Raw genomic sequence first — 12,635 nt, forward strand, 5'->3', positions numbered from 1 at the left:
TTTTTGGGCTATAATGGGAGGTCCCTTGAGCAGAAAATGGGGCTCCCCCCCCCCCCCCCCCTTTGTAAATTCGCGCAGCTCTGGATTTCTAATAACAATAGCGAGTGTGCACAGTGGTTTCCAATAAATGCTTTTCCCACGAGGTGTCAGCTGGGCTGTCGCAGCCTCTACCAACCTGGAATGACTCTTTGCCAAAAGGAGCAAGTGCGATCCTGTCTTTTGGAGCAGACAAGGAAAAAAAAAAAGATAAAAAAAAAGATTAAAAAAAAAAAGATTGGCAATCTGAATTGACTAATTGCTTCCAAAAGGTCATTTTCAGTTCTGGGTGCCTGCACTTTGATCTAGCACCCCTCCGGCACTGGGATGCACAGACATCTATTGACATGACTTTGTGTCAAGAGGAAAAACAAACTCAAACATGTATAGGTAAATTCTGAAAGAGCGTGTTAGGAATAGAGAGTAGAACTCATGCTTAAAGAAAGACAGTAATTGATATAAATTGTTAGGTTAAAAATGTTTAACGCCTAAATTAGATGCTTGTGCCGTTTTTGGGGACCAGGGATTTTATTACACAGCCAAACAGCCAGATGTTTACCTTGGGGTTTTGGTGACATGACTTATGTTTTCAGGTTATTTTATCCATGAATTCAAAACCCCGTGCTGAAATGTGGCTGTATATGTTTAGTCATAAAAAGGTTCTTGTATTTCTCTAGTCTGCCTGGCTCTTGTGTCTGCCGGCTTGGACCCCCTTTACAGGAGAGCCTGCATTTGAACTACTTCAGAGTTTGAGCTTTATCCAGCTCAGAAAAGCTTGGCTGGTCAGTGTGAACAGAAACAAATGGCTTTGAAGCCTGCAAACTTAATTCTGCTTTATTTTTGCTGGGTTTGCACAACTTTAATGGCCAAGAGGTGAAACATCCATTTAAACAGAATCAGAATCTGGTTCTGGACTTTTGGATTCAATTTTAAAAAGATTTTTAATCCTGCCAGGGTTCGCAGTTATGTATCTGGAATGGTTTAAAATCTAAGAAACATTTTAAGGGATCCTACGTGGGTAGGGCTGACGAAAGAGAAATACCTTTCACTTCGCATTTTCACATGGCCTGCCTTTGCCAGAGCTCTTGCCTGTTTTCTGTACCAAGTTGGCAGCCAGACCTTGCAGGTCTAAATGAAGCGTTACTGAACAAAGGCACTTTATGTTTTGAACTCTGTGCCCTGAGTCTACACCACCAGCCTGGCTGGGCATTTATGTTAAATAAGGTCAACAAATATAGACAAGCTGTGTTTTGCAAATTAAAACAAAACAACAAAAAAAAAAGCGCCTTTCTTTAATTCTGCCTCTTTCTTGTTTCACAGGCAAGAAGAGAAACCCTGGGCTGAAAATTCCTAAAGAAGCATTTGAGCAACCACAGACAAGCTCCACGTAAGTCTGCAAACACTAAGGCAGAATAAAAAGAAAACCACGAACCCCAGCTGCCTTCCAGCCTTTACTAGTGCCTGCGCTGCCACGGCCAGGGGCCGGGAGCCGGTCACGGCCAGCACCCGGGGCTCGTGCTTGCAGGTCTGGGATAACGGGGACCCTTCACGAGGAACAGGGGCAAAACGACTAGGTTAATTTTGGCACCATTAGGGAGGATAATAACGTAACAGCCCTTGTACTTCTCTTGTAGCCCCAGGTACAACCAGGGGGTCTCAGCCCATCACCCTCTACCCATCACTGCCCATGGTACATGTCTCATGTGCTGCTTAATGATGTGCCCAGGAAAAGTAAAAACAGAATGGGCGTCCGATTTTAACCGACGTGGCACTTCTGCCGCCCAGTTTGAGTAACATGCGTTTGGTCAAGGCATAAAAATGCATCCTCTTCCCTACATACTCAGCCTTGCAAAAGAAAACCCTGTTTTTAAGGCAATTTATGCAACTCCAGCCTGCTTGGCTTTCTTTGCTTCCTTGAGGATTGACTTTTATTAGCCTGTTAACCCGTGCTGTATGACTTAGGTAATAATTTACAGTGGTTTTAGACCTTTATGCCCGTTTAATCCATTTTTCATGCAGGCTGGCAGAGATTTGGTGCTTGCCACCTGGCTTGCGTTTCGCAGTGAATATCTCTGGGTTCCTGCACGGGGAAGTTGGATGTGAGAAATGCCAACTCCAGCAGCTTCCTTCCTGACCCCTTTTTGGGGTGACTTTGTGGATCTTGGCTGTATCTGTTGATGCTGCAAAGCTAGGAGACTGGTCAGGCTGTTCAGGGCTGTGAGGGCTGCTGGCTTGAAGGGGATGGCCTGCGAGACCATGGGGGTTGTATTTACTCATTGAGGGAAAATTGATCTTTGTGAGGAACATTTCACATCTTTTCCCTTTTCTCTCCTGCAGGCCACCCAGAGATCTAGACTCCAAAGCCTGCATCTCTATTGGCGAGGAGGTAAGACTAGGGGTTATGGTCAGAACCTCTGGGGACAGGTGACCATCCTGGGCTGGCTGCTGTGGTGCTGGGTGCTTGTCCAGGCGGGCTGCTCGTGAGATTGCTTAACTTCAGGCCCCCCAAAAAAGGGAAGATAATAAACACCAGCTATTAAAAAAGATGTAGCCCATTTTGCTTGAAATGGAAGGCAGTTGCTGGATGAATAGAAGCTAAGAAGAGCCAGCCTGGGAGCTTGTGTGAGCCCTGACAGTCACCTCCAGCCACAGAGAGACGACTAGCGTCTGGTGTTTGTGCTTCTCCAACAAGGGCTGTCTGCGTGGGACCGATGGCCCCATGGCCAGCTGCCGTGTGACCTACTGGTTGTCACCACTCTGATGAACACGCTCCCAAATGCTCACCCTTTGCATCCCATGACATCTGGGTCCCGTTCATATTTTCCACCTTGGAAATTCCTTCCTTGCCTCCATGAAGTGCAGCTAATCCCCTGGAAATAACGATTGTAAAACAAGGGGATTGCTAACAGCAGATTTTACTCTCCTTTGCAGTTCCTTTGCTGATTTAAAGCCTTCATCCAAAGTATTTCCCTTTGCTAATATTGAAGGCTGTCTCATCAGGAGTCTAACTCAGGGTAGATCTTCCTCTCCTGGAAGCAAATCCTTCTGACAGCATGGAAACCAGTCCACCTGATGTTCTAAAAAAATAGCAGGGGAAAAACAAAACCAAGGATGGCTATTTTGGTAGGAGAAAATGGCACAGTAGCATTCATAAAAGCACTTTAAAGCTGGGCAATAAATTTATTAGGTGCAAAATATAGGCCTCGGTGTCAGCAAGTTAATTTATGAAGTGAAATGCTAATCCAATAGTGTTTTATAATGTCTATCTTTGGATCCTTTTCTTTCATTTTGGATTTTGTATTTTCCCTGGCATGGAGCAGGGGCTGAAAGGTGGAAAGAGTGTGAGATGCCTCTGGAGCAAAATGGTGCAGCACCGAGGCAGAGAAAATGCCTGCTGCTAGAGCAAGTGTCCGCTCCAAGAAAATAATTTCTCCCCTGCAGTCCCAGGGACAAGGAAAAGCTCAAGCGCTCCAAAAAGGCTCCATGCACGGAGGCAGAGAGCCCATGTTGGATGGTGCAAAGAGAAATGCACCCAGAGCTCAGTCTTATTTTACAGACACAGATATGTGGCTATCTCGGGGGGACTGACATGCCATGGCTTGCATTTCCCATAGATCTGTTACCTGTTTGTCCAGCCAGGTTCCTTTAGGATGTGCTTCCTCTTCCACCAGCCTTTCTACACTCACCCCTGCTCCCTAGGGAAAGCCACTTTCCCTCCTCTCCTTTTAAACTTTGCTGCTAAATTTAAGAGTGGCCTTGAGAGCGTCAAAGTGCTTTTTTGGAGAGGGTCCTGTTGAACAGTAGGAGCAGTGTCTGGCAGTCAGAGATGCATAAATTTCTGCTGTAACACAAAAATGTTAGTCAGGGCTCCTTTTGCAGGCGACGTAGCTGCGAGTGAATGACCGGGAGCCCGAGCGCACAGTAATGCAGTGTATGGGCCCTGCGCGCCGTGGCATCCCCAGCCAGCACATTTCAGGCTGCAGGTTTTTTTCTGCTGTGCCGGCAAAAAGCGGTGTGGGATTATGCACTGTGAATCAGTTCATTATAATCTGCTTCTTTCTGTAGGATGATTGACTGATGTGGTTGTGCGTTCAGCAAACAGAATGGCTGGTTTTAGTAGCAAAGGCATATTTTAAACATCCAAAAATAATAATAAGCAAAAAATAGAGCTGCTGCACAATATCGCGGCAGAAAGGAGAAGGGCAGGTTAGAATGCAGGGCTCCAAACAAAGTCATCCTTTGTGCAAGGCCAGGAGAAAGAGATCTCAAATGCTAGACAAAATAAATCCTTCGTGGTTTAAAAATGGGGCACACTCAGCTGGTATTTGGCCCATCTGCAGGTCTGGAGAAATAAGCTTTTACAGGCCTTAAAAAAACCTGGAGATATTTCCATGATTGTTTGTGGGAGGAGGAGGATGGAAGGAAAAAAAAAGGCTGAAGGTGACTCCTAGGGGAGAAGCTGCCGCAGCATTTTCCATCCCAGCCCTCAGAGGATGGAGAAGCTGAAAGTGCTGGCAGCTCAAGGTGGCTGGGAGGGGCACTCGGGTGCGGGTGGCCAGGGGGAGAGCATCCCACCGAAGGAGCGGTCCTTCCTGCGCCCGCCCTGCTCAGGATGCTCGTCGACACAGGCTCCCTGCTCATGCCGTTACGAGGCACGCCCTCTTCAGAACTCTGCTAATTACTGCACAGTAGTTAATCCTCCCGACAGCCCCTGAGGACCGTGATTTTGTTTTTAGCCTCATGAACACAGATAGGGAGGGGAATGCACAGGGGTGAATTTATGTGCCAAGCAGGGCTAGATTTTAGGGGTATTTTGCTCCTTGCATAGCACGTACTCGCAGCAGCCACCTTCGTGCTGATGTGTTTTTCACCCGCAGAACTTTGAGGTGAAAGCTGATGACCTGGAGCCCATCTCCGAGCTGGGACGAGGTGCGTACGGGGTGGTGGAGAAGATGCGGCACATGCCTAGCGGGCAGATCATGGCAGTGAAGGTAGAGTGAGCCTCCCGAGGTGCTTTCTGTCTGTATCGTTGTGTGTGGACACCCTCTGCGCTCTCGTTTGTGCACATCTCTAGTCTTGCTTGTTCTGACGCATGCCTTTACCGAGTTTTACTTCTTACGAAATCCTCTTTCTACACAGGGGCAAAGAGTGCCGAGATAGATTTGGGCCATTTAACCAAGAAAAGTGGTGTGTTTTAAAAGTATGATGCTCAACGTGTTTCCAGCATTGTAGTGCATACAAACATTGTTCACCTTTGCCTACAATATTGCTGTTTTCGCTAGGATTTTACAAGCTATTTGCCATCATTTTTTAAATATGCGTATTTTTTTCTAATGTAGATACACCCTCAGATTCAGGGCTCTGCACACTAGTTGTAATTGTAATTGTAAAGAAGAGTGTACTGTAAATTTAATTGCATAAGGTAATTTTCTTCAGCTGGGACTTTTTTAGTCTCTTTGGAACATGAAATTTTTGTTGGGATTTTCACATTTTGTCTGCTACAGTGTGATCTTGATTCATGACAGGCTTGTAGATACTATTATGAAAAGTTTTCATAACAAGAGTTTAGACTCATAAGCTTGCAGCTTAGGGAAATAGTCATGGGAAAATTTGTATTTTGGGAAGGACCAATTTTTGCTTGGCTGAATTTTAGCTCAAGTTTCCTTTCAGAATAAGAAAAAAGAAAAAAAAAGATGCAGAGCTGGAAACTATGAGCAAACTGAAGGAAAATTCTTAGCTCGTCAGTTGTGGATAGACTTCGCTGTGGACGCTGGGATGTGCCTCAGGGCCTCTGTGCTCTGCATTTGGTCTTCTTGTTTGCTTTGGTGTTCACCAAACTGCAGAAGACCTCTTTGAGTATGATGGAGGATCTGAAGAGGGTACGGCACGAACATTCAGGCTATTACTTACATCTGCGATGCTGAACAGTTTAATTCTATCGCATTACTGACCTCGAGTGGCTTTGGCCAAGGAGCCTGGAATATGTGTGTGGCCTGTGTTGGACTGTGTCATGCCCCTTTGTGGTGCTTCCCAGCTGAGGGTGTCCAGGCTTTTCACATAAATGACATTTCTTCCCTGGGAGACTGGGAGATGTCCATCTTCCAAAGCCATGGGGAGCACATGGGCTCTGGCTGCAGGGCTGGAACCCTCTCTCGTGACCAAAGTCTGCTGATGTAAATAGATGTCCACTGCAGCTCCAAAAATCACGGGTCTCCACCAGCCTAGAATTTGATTTCCTGCTCCTTTCTCCTCTCCCAAGCCGCAGTGACTTTTGGCTGTTGCAAAAAGAGTGGCATTTGCAGGGAAGAGCAAAATCACCTGCAGTTTGGGCTGAGGTGAGAAGACCCCTTCAGCCCCATTGTCCTCTGTTTCACCGGGGTGCTCCTACTGTGGGTGCTGTGCTTGTGATGTGCCTATGACAAAGAGATACGATAAATGGGTAACACAAAGAGGTGTGATAAAATGGTAAAGGTGTGATGTCAAGGCACTGTGGCCAGCATGGGTATGGCTGTGGCGAGTCCCCTGCAGCAGCAGCAGTGTGGTACGGAGGTGCTGACAGCCAACGCTAAAATGCTTTGTCTTCCAGCGGATCCGAGCCACAGTGAACAGTCAGGAGCAGAAGAGGTTATTGATGGATCTGGATATCTCCATGAGGACGGTAGATTGCCCCTTCACTGTCACCTTTTACGGGGCACTTTTCCGAGAGGTATGGCATCCTGGAGATCAGCCGCGCTGCCCCTGGGAGACTTGATCCTCTCCCAGGCTCTGAATTCCCATGCCTAGACTCCCTTCAAGTGCCAGGGGTTTAAATCTCCATCTAGACATGGAGACTTGGTACAATATGGATTTGCTCAATCCCAGCCTAAGGATCTGTCACGTACAGTTACTTCTTGGCAAGCAAGGAGAGATGCGGTCCCACGCGAGGAAGAGTCAAGGGCAGCCAAGCCCCAGTGCCAGGAATGTGTGAGGCCCCTGTGCCGAGACATTGGGGCTTGGTGGTGGGTTTGAGTGACGGGGACAACCGACTCACAGCCTGATCCGTTAGCGTTAATGTTGTGCTGACTTGCAATGAGAAAGCCACATGGAGGAAAAATGTGGAAAGCTCTGAAGAGCAAGATTTATTGAAGAGTTTTAAGCATAGCTCTGCAGAGCTGAACTTTTCCTGGCTGAGCATTTGCTGTGACCTGAGCATATAGGGAACCTCGGTCCTGATAACTTTCAGGACTCCTAAATCACTGTGACTCTGCTTTGGGAAAAGACAGCAGAAAATACACCGTAAATGGTAGTGGACAGCACTTCATTCCAGCTGGGGAGGAGGGAAAGAGAAATCCCAGTACAGTTTTGTTGGATGACTTTTAAAAGACAGGGAAGAGGCAAACAGGCCAGCAAAAGGCAAGTGCCAAAGAAGACCTTTGCACGTGAAAGGAAAGGAAAGGATGCTTCATTCCAGTGGGCAGATATTTGCTTTCTTTATCCTCCAGGGAGACGTGTGGATTTGCATGGAGCTGATGGATACCTCACTGGACAAGTTCTACAAACATGTCATTGACAAAGGCCTGACGATTCCTGAGGACATCTTAGGAAAAATAGCTGTCTCTGTGAGTATTAGCAGGGCGAGGAGGGAAGGGAAAAGGTGTTTCTCTTCTAATCCAAGTCCTACATGGCCCAGTCTCCCTGCTGTATTTGCATCGGGAAGAGCATGGTCCACAGGCCAGCCCATGTGAACTTTCCTAGCTGGCTTCCAGTATCTCGTCTGAGGTGATGTTATTTGTAAGGCATAAATACCCCAAATGTGCCTGTACATGTAATTGAGAGGCAGCACAGTGTTAGATGTGGGGAGGGCCCTGCAGCTCCTTTGCCTTCTCATTAGGGTCCTGGTGCCCCTGGGAGATCCCTGGGTACCCACCGTCACCTCGGGCTGCTGTGAGGGTGCAGGACTCGTGGGAGAGGTAGTTCCTTCCCTCCAAGGAGTTCTGGTAAGGATGGGGCAGGTGAAGCCAGATAGTGTTTCCTCCTCATCATGGTGCTGCCAGCTGTGATTCACTCTAGATTTGTTGTTTCAGATCGTAAAAGCACTAGAACATCTACACAGTAAGCTCTCCGTGATCCACAGAGGTAAGTGCCAGGCACACAGCCATGACCATGCTGGTGTCTGTCTGCCCTGCGCCACACGCTCTCGGCCTCTCAAGGGCTGGCCTTGTGGCCAGGCACAGGGCTCCCAAAATACCTGAGGTAAAATGGGCCTTTGACAGCAAAAATATTCCCCAGCATCTCATGAGTAGCAAAACCTAGTCAGAGGAAATGTCTGCTGGTTTGCTCTTTAAAAACTGCATGCTGGTCCCAGCGTTTCCCCGAGGTGGAGGAGAATCGAGCCCCAGCCTGATTGTGCTGGCAGAGAAAGGGCTGTTTCCCCCTGGGTTGCGTTTCCCTAATGCACATTCTAAATCCGTGGTCTGCTTCAACACCTCTGCAAAATTAAAACAGACTTTTCCTTCTGACCTTGGTGAGCTTTGGATCAGGCTTTGCGAAGGCTTCTCTCTTAGCTCGGCGGCTCCATGTTGACGTGCAGTGAGAGGCGTCTCCGTGCCAGCGTGATGCCTCATGCAATGATCTAACCATCCTCGTCCCCTTCTGTGAGCTTCCCTGAGCACTGGTGGGGCAGAATAGTTTGATACTGAAAATAGCCTCAAGTGAAGTCATAAATACCCTCCTTAAACTCTTTTGACATTTTCCCCTCTAGAGCATCTGAAAGATGCCACGAACACACTTAGAAAGAAACAAATTTGCAGTGTTGCTGCTTGACACCTTTATTTTTAAAGGGTCATTTTCAATTTGTCATGAGGAGGAAAAAGCCCTCTTTGGAGTGTGTGACTGCCAGGGAAAGGAGCATCTGAAGCGAGCAGGGTTCAGCTTTAGCAGGCAGTCACATTTTGTACATTCTGCATGTGGCTGGGGGTTGAGTTTCTGCCTTCTGTATCATTTACAGTAGGTGGAAAATGCTGCTCGGCTTCTGGATTTCTGTTTACTTGTTTGATTTCCACTGAAAATTATCCTATTTCAGGATAGTAACAGATGGGTGAGGATCTCAGATACCTGAAGCTTTTGATTGCAAAATGCTGATTAGAGAGCAGATGTTAACGAACTGTAAACCACCCGATTCTAATAAGCAGAACTCAAAAGCAGCTTCTGGCCTCCTTCAGATGGTGTTTCAGTGCTTCTATTTAATAGTTTATCACATGTAGACAGAGGACCTTCTTGCAGAAGAGACCTCTTATTTCTGGGTGGCAGCAGGGAAAGGATTGTTCCCTTTTGAGGATCAGTGCTGGGACAAGAGAAAACAGGGTAGCCTGCGCTACCTGCGCTGTGTTGAGATTTCATCTGGGATTAGCCTCACAGGGAGCGATTGCCTGCTGTGCAGGAAAGCACCTCTTGTGGATATCGCTTACTAGCTTCTTTCTGTGCCTTAATTTCCCTTTCTGATGGTGATTATAACTGCCTTCATGAGCGTGATGCAAGTGTGAACGCACCAAGGGGGATTATAAGGCCATGACTGGAAGCAGATAAATCTGGCAGTAATAAATAGATGAGACACTGGCCTGATTTCCATAAGGTGTGGAGCACCCACACGCCTGCTGCTGTTCACATTGCCTTCAAGCTTGGTATCCTTAAAATTAGAGGCCATTTCTGAAATCTCAATCCTTGTCTTAGTTTACTGCTCCCTCCTTCTCCTGCAGCCCCTGCTCCTCTTCACCCTTTCCTGCCCACCCCTCATCCTTTCCCCATGGGCTTTTCCTTTTGCTGGCATGAGACCAGATCCAGCTGGGGACTTGCCAGAGCTCCAGCCGTTTGCAGAGATCCTCTGGAGATGCTTCCAGCCCTGCTGAGCTGTTCCCCTGTGAGCGCTCTGATGTCTGTGGCCATCCCCTGCGCGGTGGGATACGATGGCTACATGCAGGGTTGCCTCCCACCCCCCCAAATCAGAGAGGGGAGTCTGCAAGTGAGGGGACGCTTGCAGGACATATGACAGGCCCATGAGGCAGTCACCTGAACTTTCAGTATCTGCAGCCAGCCGGGTTTCTGGCGTGCACAAAGCACGGGGGTTTGCACGGGCACCTTTGGTGCCCTCTGCTGATAGGAAGCTCTTTGGCTTTTTTTGGCTTGGCACAGACACCCATGCGTGACAATGACTGTGGTATATGTTCCTTCTTGCAGATGTAAAGCCCTCTAACGTGTTGATCAATACGCAGGGGCAGGTGAAAATGTGCGATTTTGGAATTAGTGGTTACCTCGTTGACTCGGTTGCTAAAACCATGGATGCAGGATGCAAACCCTACATGGCTGTAAGTTGAGCCGCGGAGAAGCTGCATGTGAAAGCTGCTGCGGGACAGCCAGAGGAACATGAGCCTGGGCATCGGGTCATCGTAAAGGGGGAAGGATCAGCCTCCGGCATGTGTCCTGGGGACTCGATTTGGAAGACGTATCCCTGAAGCTACTTGTAAAGGGGCAGAGAGGGGAGACAGATCTCATGGGTCAGATCAGATCTCCTGGGCACAGCTTCCTGCTGCCTTATCACCTCCCTGTGACCTTGAGGAAGGCTCTGTAGTTACTCTGTGTTGCATTTTTGCCGTTTGCCCTGTGGGGACAATAGTACTTTCCATCTGGGAGAAAAAACAGTCCCCAGGGATTGGGTCCCTCAGACTGCTCCCGGGAGCTGCTGTTCAGGATTCACTCTCTGTGGACCGCTTGCACAGGGTGAAAATGGTCCTGGAGAATTGAGGCTTGTCACCCCCTACGTGCCAGATGTGCTGGGTCAGCTCCACCACCCCAATCCCTGGTGCAGGTACCATCTGCTTCTGGTGACCCATTTCACTGCCTGCCCTTACTGGCAAGGATGTGGGACCAGATCTGGCCCCATGACAACCAAGGGAGCAAGCTGGTGGCATGGGCTAAGTGGTCCTGGCCTGCCACCATGAAAGACTCATCTGAGGTTGGTGAGCCCTGGGTGCAGGCATCGCAATGGGGCCATCCCTGTTCCTCAACCACCTTTGTCTCTGTTCACAGCCTGAAAGAATTAACCCGGAGCTGAACCAGAAGGGGTACAGCGTCAAATCTGATATCTGGAGCCTGGGGATCACAATGGTAGGGTGACCTGGGGGCTCACGGCAATGCCTGGAGGATTGAGTGTTGTTCGTGGATTCATTTTCCTCCCCATAGCCCCCCTGACACTGGTGGCACTGGTTCCCTGGGAAGGTGGCGGGGTGGAAATGGGAATACAGCTCTGGAGGTACCAGGGAGCACGCCGCAGGGTTGAAGGGAAGGAGGGTGGAGCTGCTTTGTCAACTCCTTGCTGTCTTCAGAGGCATTGCTGGGGTGCCACCCTGGTGGGGACGACCCCGCTGCGGTGGCCGCGGGCTGCCGGGAGATGGCAGCATGGGCTAAGGCGAGGGCGTCCGGTGCCGCACGTCTGTCGCCTTGGAGCAGGTTGGATTTCAAGCACAAAAAAATACTCCCAGCATTTAGCAATTAGCAAAGTCCCCCTCAGAAGAGGAGGGATGGGTAGCGTCTCCCACGCAGCGTTTAGGGGGAATCCATCTGCTTGCAGAATAGTTTTATAGCGCATTTACCCTTTGCAACATGGGGTTGTTTTTTAACTTTTAACCTTTCCTGAGTGACGTCTAACATGAGGGTAATGGAGGATTTAATATGGAGACTGCTGGGTCTCCTCAGGCCTTTCCCTTTTGCTGGGAGAGGGTAAGCAAGATGTTGTGGCCAGGTGGGGTGAGGAAATGTCATGTATTTGTGCAGGGCCTAAAAACCCACACCCCTGGGTGGACATACAGGAATCTGAAATCCGTGGGGCGTGAGGGCGAGCCATGGGGCGTCCGCCCCCGATGCCTGAGGCGCGGGCTCTGTCTCCCCAGATTGAGCTGGCCATCCTGCGCTTTCCCTACGACTCCTGGGGGACGCCCTTCCAGCAGCTCAAGCAGGTGGTAGAGGAGCCATCGCCGCAGCTCCCGGCAGAGAAGTTCTCGGCGGAGTTCGTCGATTTTACCTCGCAATGGTAAAATACCCCCTCGGCCCCACTCGCCCTGGTCCCACTCGCCCCGGCCCGGCTCGCCTCCGCCATGCTGTGGGGAAGCCGAGGAGGGCAGGCGGTGGCAGCCTCCTGCGTCCCTGTCCCCACAGGCGTCTCTCTGGGGTACAACCCAAATTTTTGAACAAAACATCCCCCTGGGGGAAGGGAAGGGCCTTCATGCCCTCACTGAGCCGTGAGGGCCGGGCTGGGGCCTGGCACTGTGCAGGCACCGTGCACCCTTTGCCAGAGCACTGATGATGGCGGTTGTGGGGGGGCTTCCCTGCCTGAGGTGGCGAGGAACAGGCTTGGTCGCTTTGGGAGCACACGCAGGAGGAAGGGATTTAGGAGACTTTCTCAATCCAATGGCCCCCACATCAACAGCACAAGGTGTCTGTGGCCGGGCCAGCAGCACGGGCGGGTGCAGGCAGGCAGGTCCGCCAGGCCCCTCACATCCCCGGGGTTGGCACGGGGCAGGGAAGGGGAGCGGGGCGCAGAATGGCTGCGTCCTCCTGCCTCCCGCTCC

At 49.7% G+C, this 12,635-nt stretch overlaps 1 protein-coding gene across 1 annotated transcript in view; it reads left to right on the forward strand.

The window, feature by feature from the left end:
• Positions 1 to 12,635, forward strand: part of MAP2K6 (mitogen-activated protein kinase kinase 6) — a 55,950-nt gene that overhangs the window by 24,726 nt on the left and 18,589 nt on the right. The window contains exons 2-10 of the mRNA XM_009283486.2: positions 1,357 to 1,423; positions 2,374 to 2,422; positions 4,914 to 5,027; positions 6,623 to 6,742; positions 7,518 to 7,634; positions 8,100 to 8,151; positions 10,249 to 10,376; positions 11,098 to 11,175; positions 11,958 to 12,097. Coding sequence (XP_009281761.1) covers positions 1,357 to 1,423; positions 2,374 to 2,422; positions 4,914 to 5,027; positions 6,623 to 6,742; positions 7,518 to 7,634; positions 8,100 to 8,151; positions 10,249 to 10,376; positions 11,098 to 11,175; positions 11,958 to 12,097 — 865 coding nt within the window. The remainder of the gene's footprint in view (positions 1 to 1,356; positions 1,424 to 2,373; positions 2,423 to 4,913; positions 5,028 to 6,622; positions 6,743 to 7,517; positions 7,635 to 8,099; positions 8,152 to 10,248; positions 10,377 to 11,097; positions 11,176 to 11,957; positions 12,098 to 12,635) is intronic.

This window comes from Aptenodytes forsteri, unplaced genomic scaffold (assembly GCF_000699145.1).
Source record: "Aptenodytes forsteri isolate BGI_AS27 unplaced genomic scaffold, ASM69914v1 Scaffold86, whole genome shotgun sequence".
Taxonomy (NCBI): Eukaryota; Metazoa; Chordata; class Aves; order Sphenisciformes; family Spheniscidae; genus Aptenodytes; species Aptenodytes forsteri.